The 17186-nt window shown below is 44.3% G+C and overlaps 2 protein-coding genes across 2 annotated transcripts; one reads left to right on the forward strand and one right to left on the reverse strand.

Moving 5' to 3' along the window:
* Positions 1-3843: 3843 nt before the first annotated feature.
* cebpg (CCAAT enhancer binding protein gamma) lies at positions 3844-6867 on the reverse strand. Its single transcript, XM_026176170.1, has 2 exons — positions 6687-6867; positions 3844-5137 (listed from the first exon to the last, which is right to left on the reverse strand). Exon 2 carries the CDS (start codon positions 5029-5031, stop codon positions 4540-4542), a length of 492 nt encoding a protein of 163 aa, XP_026031955.1. The 5' UTR covers positions 5032-5137; positions 6687-6867; the 3' UTR covers positions 3844-4539.
* Positions 6868-10945: 4078 nt separating this feature from the next.
* cebpa (CCAAT enhancer binding protein alpha) lies at positions 10946-13165 on the forward strand. The gene has a single exon (XM_026176179.1). The coding sequence runs from the start codon at positions 11113-11115 to the stop codon at positions 11986-11988; it is 876 nt and encodes a 291-aa protein (XP_026031964.1). The 5' UTR covers positions 10946-11112; the 3' UTR covers positions 11989-13165.
* Positions 13166-17186: the final 4021 nt, after the last annotated feature.

Genomic DNA, 17186 nt, shown 5'->3' on the forward strand with positions numbered 1-17186 from the left:
TTTTTCAGTTTTAAAATCTGATCGTTTCAAATAGTTCAAACAGTTTGGGAGGCAGACACCCACTTAATTAGTACGACTGGGCTTCTGTGGGGCCTTATATGCTATCTCATATGCCTTCACTTCAGGTCACTAACTGTCGCTTACTGTTTCCAACAGTTTGTGGTTTGCTCTGTTTGTTGTTCACGGCGTCTCTGTGCTCATACTGCTTCATCTGTACATGGTGGAGGGAGTGTTATGGCATGGGTGTGTGTGGCTGCCAGGGGAACTGATGTTTACTGATCATGTGACTGCCGTCAGAGGTGACAGGATGAAGTGTGAAGTGTACAGAGCTGCACTCTCGGCTCACATTCAGACTAATGCAGCAAAGCTGCTCAGACGGAGATTGGCGGTGCAGATGGAACCCACTGTGGTGGTAAAGAAAGACAAAGTTACCTCAGAAATAGTGTCACTGTCCAAAAACTGATGAGCAAAACATTAAATCTGCGCTGTAACTTGACGTGCACTTTTCTGTAAATGCACGCCCTGATCTCAGCAACTGTGGCCGATCTACGAGGAGTAAACATATGATATGTTTAGCACAATAAAAGCATTGGTGTTAGAGAAGCTTTAACAGGGATAACTGTATGTCGTTCGCTCATTATTAATGCAGTAGCTGCTGTTGTGACCTTTAACAGCATGCTGCATTTTTTTTATGTCAGATTGAACTTTTAGAAGTAACTAAAGCTGCTGAGCTGTGGAGCTCCTGCTGCAGTTTGACTTGGCTTCCACCACCAGGCTGCCCTCTGTTTGCTCAGAGTTTCAGCTCCGCTCAGTCTGCAGGGAGGCTGCAGAGAGCGGTAACCACGAGTAACCAGTGATCAGGCGTGATAAAACAGGTGACTTCAGCAGCCAATGAGGAAGCAGGAATTTTTCTCACAGGCCTTTTCACAGTTTGACCTTTGGCTCTGTACTGATGACATCCCATCATGTCGTCTCTGCAGTGGTTAGTGGCTTTGTGGAAGGATTTGGGAGCAAAATCTCAAAAGAATCAAAGAAACATCATAAACGTATTAACCTGCCACTCAGTGAAATCTCTCACTGAGAAGAATTCAGGTAGTTTAACTGCAGTCTGGCTATTTTCACTCATACTGATCTGTTACTGGTCACCAAAGACATGGTCGTTAGGTTAATGGGTGAATTGGCTGCTGCAGATGCAGCCAGATGTTATCCCTGTGATGGACTGCACGTGCATCCAGGCTGCATTGACGTCTCACCTGATAACAGCTGCTCTCTTTGGCTCCAGGCTGGATAAGCAGTAAAATCTTCACACTGGAACATTTGGAGTGACACCTTTAACCTCCTAGGACCTGGCGTCCACATATGTGGACATCAAGTTTTGGGACGTCTAGACCAAAATACTTAATTTTTCTCTACAAGGCCCTGACATCCACTTACGAGGACGTTATGCTGCCACTGTTCTGTCAAAATTTGAAACAAATGTCCTCATATGTGGATCTCGTTTTTCTCAAAAACCAAAAATGAGGTGAAAAAAAAAATCTGGTAATTCTTTGTTTTTACATTCTTTAGGTCCCAATCAACACAAATAGCAAAGAAAAATTAAAAATGCATTCCATGAAACAGTTCGGGTCTTAGGAGGTTAAAGCACACTCATGTGCTCACGCAGTGTCTCTATTTATGAATCAGTGGTCGTTTAGGGAGGCAGGACATCCCTAAAGTCTACGTGAGCGATAACTGGACTTATTTTCATGTCAAACGTCGCCATCAGTCCTCAGCTGGAGACACAGAGTGAGAGATTCTAACGTCAACAATAATCATTAATTCTTCTTCATGACTTCCTAATGAGTGTTTTATTTACAGCATTAATGGAACAGAGTCAGTGGCTTCGTGACTGAGCTGCAGCTTCTGTAATGGTACGTTCCCACTGCCTGAATTACAGGTTCCATTAGAATAAAAAACTAAGGTTTACTGAGACTGATGTAGAAGGACATGAATGAATGAAACCAGAGACAACAGCTCTGGACCAAAACAAACAAACAAAAAATTAGGACACAGTTTCATCTTTTATACTCAATTTTAATTTATAATGCAGGTGAGCCGGTTCTGATATAAAAAAGCTGAGTGACAGAGAAATGCTGCCCAGCAACATTCAGAGCAAAGCAAAACAGCACAACCATCACGTCTGCTTCCTGATCTGCTCAGTTAAGACCAGAAGATCTGATTTTATGAGTGCACTAAACTTTCACCCCCACCATTCATGCAAACACTTCCCTAACAAACATGCTTCTGTTGGAATAAAAGTGTAGAAAGATGGAAAATACAAACAAAAAAAAGAGACAAAGGTAAAGGCTGTGCTCAACGAGACTCCCGTCCCCACAGCGCCAATCAAAATATGTTACACCAATAAAGAGAACTGGAACTTTCAGCTCCAACCGCAACTAGCTGAAGTGATTCAGGTCAAACATGATTTGATTTCATTTCCACTGCTCAAGTCTGATAAAACGCGGGAAAATACACGTGCATGATGGAAAAACTGCAAGATATCGACAATTTGCAGAAACTAAACTTCACACCACCTGGATAAAAAACACATTCTGAAGGTTTTTGTTTAAAACTCGCTGAACTTTCTGGACGAATCTGTGCAGAAAAATTTAAAAATCAAAGTCTACAGGACACATTAGGAGAACCTTGTGGGAATGTTGGCTTGAGCAGCTCAGAAGCAACAACATTCCTGCAGAGGCGAAGCTCCTGACAGACAAACCCTGTGGAAAAACACTCCACGCCCACACAAAGCTCATATAATTATAAAGTCTGACAGCAGTGCGCAGTGGCCCCGCCCCTCTCTGCAGCGTGCCTGCGGGGCACGGGCCTGTCCCGATCTGCTCACACCTCATTAGCTGGCGGCTAATCAGCTGGTCCGGGTTAAAAGTGGGTTTAATTAAATCTGCGGCTCGCCTGAAGAGTCTGAGGTGTCTGGGTCCGCCCAGCGGCAAACACACAAACACACCTGTCTGGACAGGCCACTCCGACAGGTGGCGGGAGGGGGTTCGTCTTGCGCACACCTCCACCTTTACATAGTTTCAACACAACAACATGGTCTTGCTGTCATATCAGCAGCAGGATCGATGCCCCGCCTTCCTGTCAACGCCCCGATTGAAGCCTCAAATCTTCAGCGTGAAACTAAAAGAAAACACGCTGATAATTTCCAAAAATAAACACATACGATTTTTACACTCTGACACTGCTGGAGGCCCCGTGATTGTCAATACTGCCAAATAAACAAGTGGTTTTATTTTTACCTAAACATGTCCTATTAACAGGTTTAAGTCCATCTGTTCACAGTCCAAACTTGTGATTTTCTGAAGTGGCGTGAAATGAGTTTAGAGGTTTATTTTCTCATTTAACACCAATCAGCTGTGACGTGTATTAAAAATGTGCACAAAGCCAATGATTGCATTTCCAGTGAAATTAGCACTTTGTTCTGTTTTGTCGGGGCCGAGCGCTGCAGGCTTCAGCCGTTTAAGGCTTGGGCAGCCACTAATATGGCAGGAGACCAACGTTTAACATGCACCGCCTCCGCAGGAAAAATTAAAAGTGTGCAACACAAACATGTTAATAAAACCACCCAGTAAAGGATAAATGTGTGTGTGTGTGTGTGTGTGTGTGTGTGTGTGTGTGTGTGTGTGTGTGTGTGTGTGTGTGTGTGTGTGTGTGTGTGTGTGTGTAACCCTAACCCTCCCTCTGTTTTCACTCAGTAGAGTCAGATATAAACTTTTTTTCTATTTCTGATCTTAAACAACACGAGTCATGAAAAAACAAAAAACCCCACACACATACAAACAGAACTGTGCTTAAAACATCAACATGTAGTGAATGTACTTAACAATAAAAACACTTTTTTTGTTTTACAAACTCTTTGTAGAAGAACAGAAGAAAATACACATCCTGAAAAAGGGAATTTTAGCATTTACAAGTCCATCCTGCGGCTGCGGAGCGCTCAGCGATGGCCACGGACGTCTTCATCAGACTGAACCGGGGGTTTTCCGCCACCAGGAAGAGGAAATGCAGGAAATGTGTGGTGATTTTTTTTGTTGTTGTTCCAGAGAATCCTAACAGACGACGACTCAGTTTATACGAGTTCAAATCGCATCATGTTCCCCCAAATCAATGAGTCAATCAGAGGAGCGATGACACAGCTGGAGGCTTTCAGCCAAACATCACAGCTTTCAATTTTAAAAGTCACACTTCAGTGGATTTTTTAAAAATTTTAAAAGTTATTTCCAGAAAACATGTTTAAGCTTTTTCTTCTAAAACGATTCCAGATGTGTTAAAACTCTGAGCTGTTCTGGGTAGACAGTGGGAACACTGGCGGTTATTTTGGCGAACTGGATGATGATGGTGGTGAATTATTAAAAGGTTAAATAATAACTGATAATCACAAAAAAAAAAAAAAAAGCCATGAAGAAGAAGTGGGGCCTCATTCCCAAAGGGAGAAGCTTCCATAAAAGCTGCAGATATTCAACATCCTGGTGGTTACCCTCCTCACTGCCCGTTGGTGGAGGTACTGTTGGGGGCGGGACTGGAACCCTCTGCGCCTGCGGGCGGCTGGACGTTGTCGGCCAGGTTGTGAGCGTGCTCCAGGAAGAGGTCTTTGAGCACGCTCAGCTCTTTGCTCAGCAGTTTGATCTTTGCCTCGAGCCGCTCGTTCTCCTCCTTCAGCTCGTTGACACGCTGCTGCGTGTCCATCGCCTTCTGCTTGCTGCGCATGCGGCTCTTCTTCACTGCCAGGTTGTTGCGTTCGCGCCGCTGGCGGTACTCCTCGCTCTCCTTGTCTGCAGGGGGTTTCTTCATCTTGCTGGGTGCGAGGACTTTGCCACCTCCGGTTGAAGGGTTTGCTGGGACGAGTTGCGGGACCTGCTGCAGTCCGGCTACGGCTGCCGGCAGGGACGAAGAAGCGGCGTGGGCCTGGCTCTGGATGACGCTCACGCCGTTGTGGTCAGTTGCAGTTAGTTTCGGCTGCGACGGCCGGCTCATTTGGATGTGCTGCCAACGGGTGCTGATCTTTGACCAGAGTCTCCTCAGGTGTAGAGCTGAATAGAAGACTGGAAGGAAAGAAGAAGGTCCTGCAGATGGACAGAGCCTGGAGGGCAAGACAGACCAGATTAATTGAGCAGATCACACAGAATCAAAGCAAACACTAAGCTGTAGACTAGCCACGGACAACACCACACATGTAAGAAGACAAAGAAATCAGAGACAGCTGTGTGCAGATGTTTCTGTCCACGCGTTTGGAGTGGAGGCCTCACCTGAACCACAGTACGTCCCTTTCACTGACTTTATTTGGTATTTTAATAAGTACAGGTCAATTTTTATCAACTACATGAAAGAACAACACCATCTGATTCGTTAGGGTTAGGGTACCTAATCTCAGAGGTTCCGGTCTTTGCTGGCTTCCTGCGCGTTGACAGGAAGTGAAAAGTGTCCTGGTGGTCTTTGATATCATACAGCTGCATCTCGAGACTTGTGCGCATCATTTTGATCTGTTATTTATTTCTCCACTCTTCTTCCTCTATGCAGTGAACCTCCCTGTCGATCTCTCACTGTTCAAGCCCACTTTTTAACCAAATCAACCTTCTACCTGAGCCTAACACATCACCCACCTGCAAGCATGTCTGTGCTGGTTGAATATCCCATATCAATTCACTATCCAGACGCCTATGCAAATGGCACAAAGGCGGTACTATGGATTCTGCTTTGGCTTTCGGTGGATGCAGGCTCTGGTCCTGCTAAATATGAGCTGCACAGCGCAAACACTGAACATTTGTCAGACTTGACAGCTTTTTGATTTCACTCTGCAGCTCTGCGCCAGAAATGTTCAGGAATTTTTTTTAATTTTTGCAACAAAAGGACTGACAAGCCATTTTAATGTGTTTCTATCATTTCTGGAAGGTGGAGGTCAATCAGCCAAAGTTCCAGCTCTGAACATCATTTCCTCACTTTCCCTTTCGCTGAAACGTTATACTCGGATTATGCAGAGTTTGGTCCAGTTAGGAGGCTTCATCATCACCATCCTCCTGCTCCATCACTGCGATACGATAATTGTTCGGATTGTTATTCCGCACGGCCAATTAATAGCGCCGCTCTGATTGGCTGGTGCGTTGCTATGCAGCCAGTCAGCTGTGCGCAGCGGAAAGCGCTCCGGGTGAAACAGCGGAGAGGTTGCCTGTTGTTGCATCATCACGAGCGGCTCTCTTTGTGTGAAGACAGGGGAACTCCAGAGTCATGCGGGGCTATACACAAAACCACCGCTTTCTGGTGACTTTACCGACGTGTGACAAATATGAAATCACACGAAACAGACCGAAACAGGCGGACTTATCCGAAACACGTCGCTTTAAAGTACCTAAACTTTAATTTTCGAACACTTTGACAACTTTCTGTTCACTCGAAGCGACCAACAGGCGACTCGCCGCCTCGCTACTGACTGTCGAGCTTTCCCGCTCTGAGACAGGCGTCGATTTAAGCCGATTTGGCCCGAAACACAACAGCTTTCTTTTAACGTACGCGAACACTGCCTGTTTAGCCGGGCGCATAGCCAGCTAGCGAGTTAGCTCCTGTCGCTAACAGCCATCAGCTCACTGCCAGCTTCGCTGTTTCGGACCTACAGAGAAATAAAACTACGATTTTACCTTCACTGGGAGGCGGCGGGCTCAACCGTCCGTCAAAAGATGAAAAAGTTCCCCTAGAAAACCGAAGTTTAATCCCGTCCGTATGAGCTCGGACTGTTTTTGTTTGTAACATGGAGAGCGACCGATTGCGAAATCTCTTTTACCATGTACGGCAATGTCCAGGATCAACTAATCACAGGCGAGTAGGTGGCAGCGAGTTGGGGTGCTTGGCCAATCACCGATGAGTGTGCGGCGGAGTGATGCAATGCTCTTTGTGATTGATTCGTGTTTGGACCAATGAGACGCTGCTATCTTCTCTCAGCGTTGTTTATGTAACCGAGGCTGGTCAGATGAGTTGAAACACGTATGACTTCATCTCTGAATGATGAGACTCTCTCTCAAAACGGCAGTACCTTCAGTATCGACGCTCCCGCTTCCTTCAGTCACTATAATAACTACTGACATCCGCGTGTACGAAGAAACCACTTCAAACACCTGGTGAACATTCACAGGTGAGACAAGCACTTAATGAAACCGCGGTCCTACCAGGAACACACAAAAAACAATGTAATTACTGTTTTATTAATAATAATCATGACCAGAGAATATAAATGAAGGGATGTATAGACAAAGACCCTGAGCTGTCAGAGGTCACCTGGATCTGACCTGGATCCAAACAAACAAAAACGAAAGATCAACTTCAAAAGGTAAAAAAAAGACACAAAAGAAACAAAATATTTAAAATGTGGGTGATAAAAGTGATGAAAAGGAGTTACAAACAGACAAAAATGTATCCTGACAGCACTTTAATCTCAGGCTGCGAGCTTACATGTGGTTTCTAGAGTTTCCAAAAGTGGAATGGGAGGCAGAGCCTACAGCTTCAGGCCTCTTCTGTGGAACATGTGCTCAAGTTTGGATTCAGGAGACAGACTTTTAAGATGAGACTTCACACTTTCCTTTTTTAAAGTTTATAGTCAGATCAGCTGACCCTGACCATCCCTTATCCTGCTATAGGCTCAGGCTGCCCAGGGATATGTATGTATGTATATATATGTATATATTGTACTATTCTTAGTTAGCGTATTGTCTGTCTTGTCTTAATGTTGGTTTAAAATGGAGCACTGTAACAAAAAATAATTTCCCCCAGGGATCAATAAAGTATTCTGATTCTGATTCTGATTTCACATGATAACATGACTGTGTAGTTATAGGTTTGTGCACAGATTTCCCCCCCTATTATTTTACCTTTCTGCTCCACTATGATGGAGTTTAAATCAATCAAGATGAGACTGCAGTGCAACTTTCAGCTTTCATTCAAAGGGTTTAACAAAACTTTTGCATCGACTGTCTAGACATTACAGCCATTTTAATACATAACCTCCCATTTTCAGAGGCTCCTAAGTGTAAATATAAGGATTGATTTTAATAACTGGACATAAATCCTTTGCACCCAGTGGCTACCTAAAGTCTAGAAACAACGCCACAGTTCATCCGGCTGCTTGTACTGGCAGCAACGTCATGAATAAACACCCAGGCCATCATTCTTAAACAACCATCATCTGTCCCAAGATCTTTTTCAGGCTCTTTTAGATGTTTACTGACAGTCTGACCTGTTGTAAACTCTCTATATTTCCATTCACAAATGCATCATTTCATTATGTTCAGAAAAACTATATTCATCCCCAAGGGGCAATTAAGAAGGTATTTTCTTAATAATGGAAATAATTCTGCCATCATGCGCTGTAGGTGTTTTCTATGCTCTTTCAGGTCTGTTGGTGTTGCTGAGCTGGTCAGTGCATTCTTTTTTTAAACAATGCACCAGATTTTTGATTTGGCCAATACCAAAGTCTTTGCTGTTTATTTGGGCTTTTCAGCCGAACGATGGCCTCCCTCACTTGAACTGAGATGCCACATTGAGACGTCCAGCTATCAAATGCAATTTCAACTCTTGGACTTAACAACAGATTTCATATCTGACTATTTCACACGACATAAGATGACAACAGGCCTCATATGACCATGAAGCAGCTTGTCAGTCAATTGTCCTGTGAAAGTTAGTACTGTGCATAAAATGGCTGTAATTCCAGTACAGTTAGTTCAGTGCTTTTGTTAAATCCCCCCAAATTAAAGCTGAAAGTCTGCGCTTCATTCAAATCTTGATTTTTTTTAATTCACTGTTGTGGTGTACAGAGGTAAACAACAGCCCCTGTAAACAGTCACAGTCCAACATCTTTTGGACTTAACTGCATAAATGAAATTGAGCTGGACTGAAAGCAGCCACAAAGAGACACAAAACATGAGGTTTGGTAATAGTGATGCCTGGTCACGTGACCAAACATTACATTGCTCTACTAGGCGCTGCATCCAAACTATGCTGATGTCTGCAAATGTGCTGTGAATGTTGGCCAGCTGTCCATGTGGAATTCGAAGCTGTCACTCATGACTCCAGTGCAGTGTTTGCTTTTTTTGGTAAACTGCTTTTTCAGGTCTGATTGGTTAATGTCAACTTAAATTCAAATCACATTGCTTCTGGAAACAATGTTGTTGTTGTTGTTTTGTTTTTTACTGTCCAACCACACTGTTGCTGCAGAAAATGTGTACAGGACCACTAATGCTGCAACACTGACTCAACACTTTAAGTCCGAGATAACACTGGGGACAATGATGTGATGTCATCGAGGTCAGGGCTCTCGGCTCAACAGAGATTCACCAGTGCTGTTAAAATGAAAGTAAAGTCACTGACAACAAATGAAGGCTGAATGCAGTATTAGGAATGTGATCGAAGTGTGATCGAAGAGGTCAAAGGTCCACGTGCCGGCCTGATCTGAGGTACCCTCGCATCGTGCTGACAGCTGAACTGCAGTGAAGCAAACAAAAGCTCTTCAAATATTTGTCTGAGCGATTTTGTGTATTCTAGTTTGTGTTTAACATGCTGACTTTGAAGTTTAGGAACATTACACCTATTTTTTCCAGTTTTAAACTTTTTTAATTATTATGTTGTTTCCTTAAAAACACGTGTTCCTCCAGATCACTTCAATGATCCCTGGTACTTCCTTCTGAAAGCCACTGGCCTGAAGAGCTTCCCAGTGCAACAGAAAATGCTGTTCACATTTTCCCAGCTGAGTCCGTCAACACTAGTTTTAAAAGTCAGGCCCCGAGGACCACTAATGCTTCCTCAAGGTTCATTAAAAATTCCTCAAATGGGGCAGAAAAAGGACAGAAAGTGGCGCTGGGTCTGTCAGAAAGAAGCAGATTATTGTTTTCAAATGGAGGTCAAGCAAAAACCTGTAAAATATATATATGGAATAAAAATACAAAATAAACAAGCAGCTTGAAATCGCTCCCAACACGAAGATCTCTCCGTTTGCTGCTCATAGAGGGCGCTGCAGTCCAGCTCTTCAGTCCGCCGTCCCTGCCCCCACTGCTCCGCGCTCCGCGCTGCTCACCCGTCCTCATCCAAGAAGATTCCCCAAGTCACATCTAACATTGTAAGCAAGTCATAATAAATTTGCCTCAGTGTTGGATCTTCCTAACTTAGAATTTGGAAATAAAAATACATTACAATAAGGAAAAAGGTTCTTTCTTGCAGGGACGTGACGGTATATATTCATATTATAACTAAGTAATGACAGGTTTTTCCATCAGTGCGCATTCTATTTAACATCAGACGTGTTCTAAGTCCAGAAGATGTTCTCGACTTTTATAACTTGCACATAAAGTCTGTGCGTCCTGCTCTGATAGGTGCCGCTCCCTCCTTTCACAGAGATAAAGTCTGCCAGTGTAGACTGTCCGGGGATTAAAGAAAAGTGCCCAACAGAATGCAGTTCTTTTAAAACAGATTTTCGTGCTGCTCGCGTTAAGCGCTGAACGCCAGCGCGCTCGGTGTAGAAGAGCTTCTGAAATCCAGAGCAGTCATTGACTTTTGTAAATATTTGTTTTTGTAAACATATATATATATATATGATGTGACTTTGGCAGACCGACTCTAACAGCTCCGGGTGGTTTCAGTGCGTCTTCTGCAGCCTGAGCTTTGGCGCTGATGTGTGAGCAGAGCGCGCAGAGAGGAGCGCAGGACGCGGTGTGTGATAAAAGTTTGAGTCGAGTTTGACTCTGAAGCGTTCCCGTGCAGATAGCTGGCAAGACTGAGGGCTGTGTGTGCGCGCGCGCGGGCACGTGTGCCCGCCCACTCCCTCTCTGTATATAACAGCAGTTTGACAGCTCGGAGTTTACTGAGCAGGGGGAATCAGCCCAGCAGAGTAAATCCTGAAGCTGCTTCATTCCGCTTCTTTCCGCGTACAAACGGAGCCACTGCAACGGTCACAGTCTCTCCGAGCTTTGGGTCAGCGCATGCTTGCAGCTGTGTAACCCCCTCTCACCGTATTACCCGACTTTGTGCAACCTGGATTCCCGGAGCTCATCGCCATGCTTGCCCGGGTTTAGATTCTCAATGGAGCTCTCTAACCTATACGAGGTCGCACCTCGGCCCCTGATGAACAACCTGAACCAGCAGCCCTCCTCCGGCTACAGAGACCCGGCAGATCTTGGCGGTGAGATCGGAGACAACGAGACCTCCATCGACCTGAGCGCCTACATCGACCCATCAGCGTTCAACGACGACTTCCTGGCTGACCTGTTCCACCACAGCTCCCGACAGGACAAGCTCAAAATGATGAACGGGGAGTACGACCCGGTGACTTGCGGCCCGGGGCCCCAGCAGCTCTACATGTCCAACTACATGGAGTCTAAGATGGAGCCGCTTTACGAGCACAACCCTCCACGCCTCCGACCGGTGGCTATCAAGCAGGAGCCCCGGGACGACGAGGACATGAACCCGGGCATGCCCCCCACCTACCACCACCCGCACCCGCACCCCCAGCAGTACTCCCAGCAGCAGCAGATGCCGCACCTCCAGTACCAGATTGCGCACTGCGCACAGACCACCATGCACCTCCAGCCAGGGCACCCTACACCTCCGCCGACCCCAGTGCCCAGCCCGCACCAGCACCAACACTCGCACCCGCACTCGCAGCAGGGCGGCATGAAGCTCCTAGAGCAGCAGAGGGGAGGCGGCAAATCCAAGAAGCACGTTGACAAGAACAGCCCGGAATACCGGCTGAGGCGCGAGCGCAACAACGTGGCCGTGCGCAAGAGCAGGGACAAGGCCAAGATGCGCAACATGGAGACGCAGCACAAGGTGGTGGAGCTGACCGCCGACAACGAGAGACTGAGGCGCAGGGTGGAGCACCTGACCCGCGAGCTGGACACGTTACGGGGCATCTTCAGACAGCTGCCGGACGGTTCCTTCAAACCCATGGGAAGCTGAGAGCCTCCCGAGCCGGACCGGGAGCAGACTGGACATGGACTGGTACACTGCTGGATTTATACACACAGCTGGTTCCGTTCGTCCGGACGGACTGAAAGCGGTGAGGAGACTGAGGCAGCTGAGCTGTTCACTGCTAAAACACCCGACTGAACGGAGTCCTCGCGATCACACTTTCTCCTCAGACTAGAAAAAATAGCTCCAAAGTTTCTGTGTGAAAACGAAAACCAAAGTGCAGACAGGCTGTACGCAGAAAACAAACTTGAAGCCACTTTGGTTTTTCTTGTTTCAGGAATTTCCGGAAGATGCTTCAAAAAACAGGACTGATAAACTTTTACTGGAAACAGGTGAATTAATCTCACCATCATCTCACTGACTGAGCTCTTCGGAGAAAGACTTGCGCTCACCTTCAGGAGAAAGAGTGACTCGTTCAGTCGGTATATTTTGTTTTTGTTTTGTTGTTGGTTTATTTTTTATTTTTTTGCAGTGTTCATGTGCCTTTTAAAACTTTTTGTGCAAAAGCCGATAAGCTCGTCCCCCCCTGCAGATCCACACAACAGAGGACTGGCTGTTTTTGTGCCTTACCCCCGTACAGACTGAGAGACTCGACCCCACATATCAGTGCAGCTAAGGTAGGGCACGGCGGTGACGAGCCCGGACCAGCCTGTTGTGCACGTAGTTCCTGAATTATTTTGGTTTGTTTTATACAAAGTTACCGTCTCTATCAGCTGATGAACTTGTCTTAGAGCTATGAAACTCAACCTGTATGTATGTTTATTTCCATGATATAACTGCATGGATTTGTGCTCATTTTCTCCTGTTTGTTCTTTGAGGAGGCGTGCGGGGTGTTGGCAGGTTTGTGTGTTCTAATAATCTGATCACGTGATGCAACCCCCCCCCCCCTGAGATAATAAAAGAAATCTGAAATTTTTTCTTTTTAAAAAGTAAAGTATTTAAGATTTTTGTTCACTGACACACTGTCAACCACAATACTGAAAGCTTGTACCTCCACTCTTAAGAAGTGTATTAATTAAGACTAAACGAATACCTAAAAAAGGCCCAAATACATTTTTTCTTAGCTTCCTAATACTCAAGAAGGTGTGGAGATACAAGTCCCCCCCCCCCCCCCCCCCCTGTTGATTTAAGCCAAAGTAAAATACAAACTAGGAAAAAAAAGAAAGAAGAAAAAAGACTGGAATTGAAACTGTGGTACCTGCTGTCTAGGGGGAAACCATGTATCTGCAGGAGAAGCCTGATGGCAGCTGGTTCAATGGGATTCTGCAGAAACGTGGTTCCTCTGAAGACACTGAAGCAGCTCTCTGTATGCACTATTTGTCGAAGCACAGCTTTGTTGTCTCACACATGATGGGTACTGATCTGAGCAGAAAAAAAACACGCCTGGCTCTGTGCACATACCTGTTTTTATGTGTTTGTTCATTGTGAGAAAGATAAAAAATAAATAAATGTGAACAGGGTTTCTATGCAACATGGTAGTTATCTTCTTCCTCTTCCCCGCTGTTGAATCATAGCTCATGCAGCAGTGCCTTCTGCTCCTCTGAGTTGACCTTTGACCTTTAGCTGGTCTTTTGAGAAAGATTTTAAGACATTTGTGTCAGTCAGGAAGAAGGAAGCACTTTTTTTTTTTTACAAACTCTGATGTTAAACCAACATTTGTTTCAAATTGTACGTCTCAATTGTAAAGTAAGCATATATATAAATATATATGAATAAATATATATATAAAATACCAAAAAATCTGAAATATTATAATAAAAGAAGCTCGTTTTATCAGATTCCGTTTGTGCGTTTGAATTTATTTCTCCATTTACTTCTCTTGTTCCTGCATCAAGTTCATTGTATCTCTTCGATTTCTTGCAGTCCATAGGGGGCGCTCAGCCAGAAATGCCAGGTTTCATTCTTCAGCATGAATAATGGTAAAGGTACAGTCTGCAGCGCTGCGACTTCTACAGTGACGTCTGGCTGTCATAAAAGTGAAGAAAATCATCGGAAAATCAGAATTTTTCTGACAGCTTTGGTTCCTGTTTTTTTTCTCTGCATGTAGGTCTCACATGCAAACACACGATTAGTAATTTATATGATGTACAGAAAGATAGACGGTCAGAAAAATCTCCACCTCGAGCCGGTGCAGCGGTAAAATGCACATCTCATATTCTCTGCACATATTTTAGTTGCATTCAGGAGAGACGGTCACAGCCCGGACTGTTAAATTACTGCATCAAAGACCTCATTGTGCAGAAAAACATTCTCTGGCATTACAGCAGCATTAATATGTATTTTGCATTTTAGTGGTGAATGTGTTGAAAGTTGTACTTTAATATCACTGACGAACAACAACACGCTCAGGAATTTATTCCTAGTTTAATGCACCGGATTAGACATGAAAAAAAGTCCCTGTTGTGGTACTGAGTCTGGGAGCCGGGCTGGCTGAGTGTCTGGACTCAGATTTTTTGAATGTTCGATGTGATTCTCAGATTCGTGGTTATTTTTACGTCATGTGTTAAACTTGTTTCGGTTAGTCCTCAGATCCTTGTGGTTTTTGAGCTTTTTCTCTCTCGGTGTTTGGTCTTCTCCTGTGTTCAGTCAGCCCAGTTTTCATCTTGTTTATCTCTTGTCTCCATGTTTGGCGTTCCCTTTCCGTCTCCCAGTCAGTCATGTCCCCGTGTCTGCTTCACCTCGGTCTCTCTGCTGAGCCTTAGTCTTGGTCTCCGTGTTTATCTTACTTCCTGTTTTATTTTGACAGTCTCTTGTCCTGTATACAGTGTGTTAGTTACAGTTAGTTCTAGCTGTGTTCCCACCTGTTGCCCATCCTCTTGATATCCTGTGGGTATTTTGGTCCTCAGTGTCCCTCTGCTCGTTGCCGGTCGGTCCCGTTTCCCTGTGCTCTGTAGTTTCCAGAGTTTTTGCATTTAGTTTGAGTTTCTAAGTACAGCAATAAAGATGCCTCCTTAAGTTAATTCACTTGTCTTGGCGTCCTGCGTTTGGTCCTGCCTTGCCTGCCACACAGTCAGTGTAATTTATGTACGTAAGCAGTACAGCATAACAAAATTCATGATGCACGATAAGGAATATGAACAAATCCTCTCTGATTATCTCAAGGAAGTAAATAGCATTCAGCAGCACAGCTCCAATTAGATGTGCGCTCATGTTCATCTGTTTGAGTCAGAAATGAATTATTTGTCCTGCTGGATGGCCGAGCAGGCGCGACTGTCCTTCAATGTCAGATTGCATGTGACACATGCAAGCAGATTTGATGTCTCTCTCCAACAACAGACAGTTACAGTGCACACATGCCGAATCATTTTTTTTTAAATGACTCAAACTAGTGGCAGTTTGGCAGAAAACGAACACAAACTACAGGAAAGTTTCCCTAATGTTTCGATCGGTTAAAGGAAGTGGTTGAACGTGGAGGTGACCTTTTTTCACTACTTTCTTTGTCGTCTTCCCAGCAGAGACCACGACGTTTCCTCGTCACCACCTGCAGACGATATAAATAAATTTGTGATTTTAGCCCCTTTATTTTGTTGGCCTACCTTCTGTGCACCACGTCTAGGTTTTGGCAGCGAGTGCTGAACCCTGTGCTACTGCTGCTGCTATTGGTTGGCTGTGCCGCTGCAGCTGTGGTGACCTGTGTGATAGATTAACTCCGGCATTAAACATCTGCATGCAGATTGTATAATACAGAGGTTTGAGGAAAAGGAAGAAAGAGAGGAAAAAAATCACAGTGGTAATTTTGCGCCTGACTGTTTGTGTAATTTTTAGCCTGTCAGAACTACACATCTTAAAAAAAACAAGAAAAGCTGGGAAAGAGGCGGTTCTCAGCTTAAGGCTTTTCAAAACCGATCCAAGGTTCCAGGTTCATTTTGTTTTTCAAAGTTAATGTAGCTGAAGAAAAGTTCTCAACACACAAAGGTACACACAATCTTAATCAAAATCATAATTGTGGGTTGGAAGTGCATGAAAAGGTTTTAATTTGTAAAATAACCCAAACTTCACAAGTGCAGTGAAACATAAAGTACAATATTTGCCTCTGAGATTTGGTGCAGCCCAAATGCAAAACAGGGAAAACTGAAACAGAAGCATATTAAATGTATACAATACTAATGTATTAATGTATTTGGTTACCTGCTCGCTTTTAAACAACGCTTGCTTTTACACAACATATCTCAATTTTGATACTTTATTCTCATATTCGTGGGTGAGAGGGGCTGTTAGAGGTTAATGATCCACAAAGTTTCCTGTTTTTATCCTGAAAGGCACCTTTAGATCAAGATCTTGGTCTCAGACATTGGTCTGAGTGAGGCTCTCAGACGAGTGTCTGCTTGAACCTGCAGCAGCACGTCAGAGCCACCGTAGATTAAAGAACAAATCTGTAAATTTGTGACTGGCAAAGTGTTTGTTTGACGTTCTGCGCAACTCCGAATCAGGGAATAAAAGTCTGAATTATCTCAAGGGCTCAAAACCCAATCAAATGCATTAGAGCACGCAGTTTCATTTCAGGAGAAAAATGTCTCCAGACAGCAACAATCTGATGTGTGTGCAGACCTACTTCTACATCGTGGGTGATTTTTCTCAATTAAAGCTGCATGTGTGAAGTCTTGATAAGCCTAGGTAGAAGACTGAGATCTGAGCGTTTGAAGTTGATGAGTGTTAATGGCTGGGAACGAATTATAGTGAACAATCTGCAGTTAGCTGAGGTGAAAAAGACCAATCGACCTGCAGGGCTGTCCCAACCGCTGATCCAGAGCCAGAGAAAGAAAAAAAGAGAGATCACAGTTTCTTTTTTGGTATTTCTTTGGTCTCACCACGTAAAGCATGTTTGTATGAATGGTGCTGTATAAATAAAGCGGGGATGAATGTGCTAATATCACTTGGTGCAAATATTATGATCTTTAATTTTCTGCAAAATCAATAAGGCAAATGAAAGAGCCAGAACTCGAATCCAAAATTCCAGTCATCCTACAAGATGAGAAAACAACATCCATCAAGAGAAAAGAAAAGAAAAGAAACATCAGATTTATGGTCATTTACTGCTGAAAAGAAGGAGAAAAGAAAACATGTGTTTGACATAAAAAGCTCCTTTTAGGAAACTGAGGGCCAAATATCAGAGCTGAGAGCTGATCTACATCAACGTCGCCTGTAAAGAGTTTTACAGGACGCAGATAAAAGTGCACCGCTGGTTC

This window comes from Astatotilapia calliptera, chromosome 1, assembly GCF_900246225.1.
Source record: "Astatotilapia calliptera chromosome 1, fAstCal1.2, whole genome shotgun sequence".
Taxonomy (NCBI): Eukaryota; Metazoa; Chordata; class Actinopteri; order Cichliformes; family Cichlidae; genus Astatotilapia; species Astatotilapia calliptera.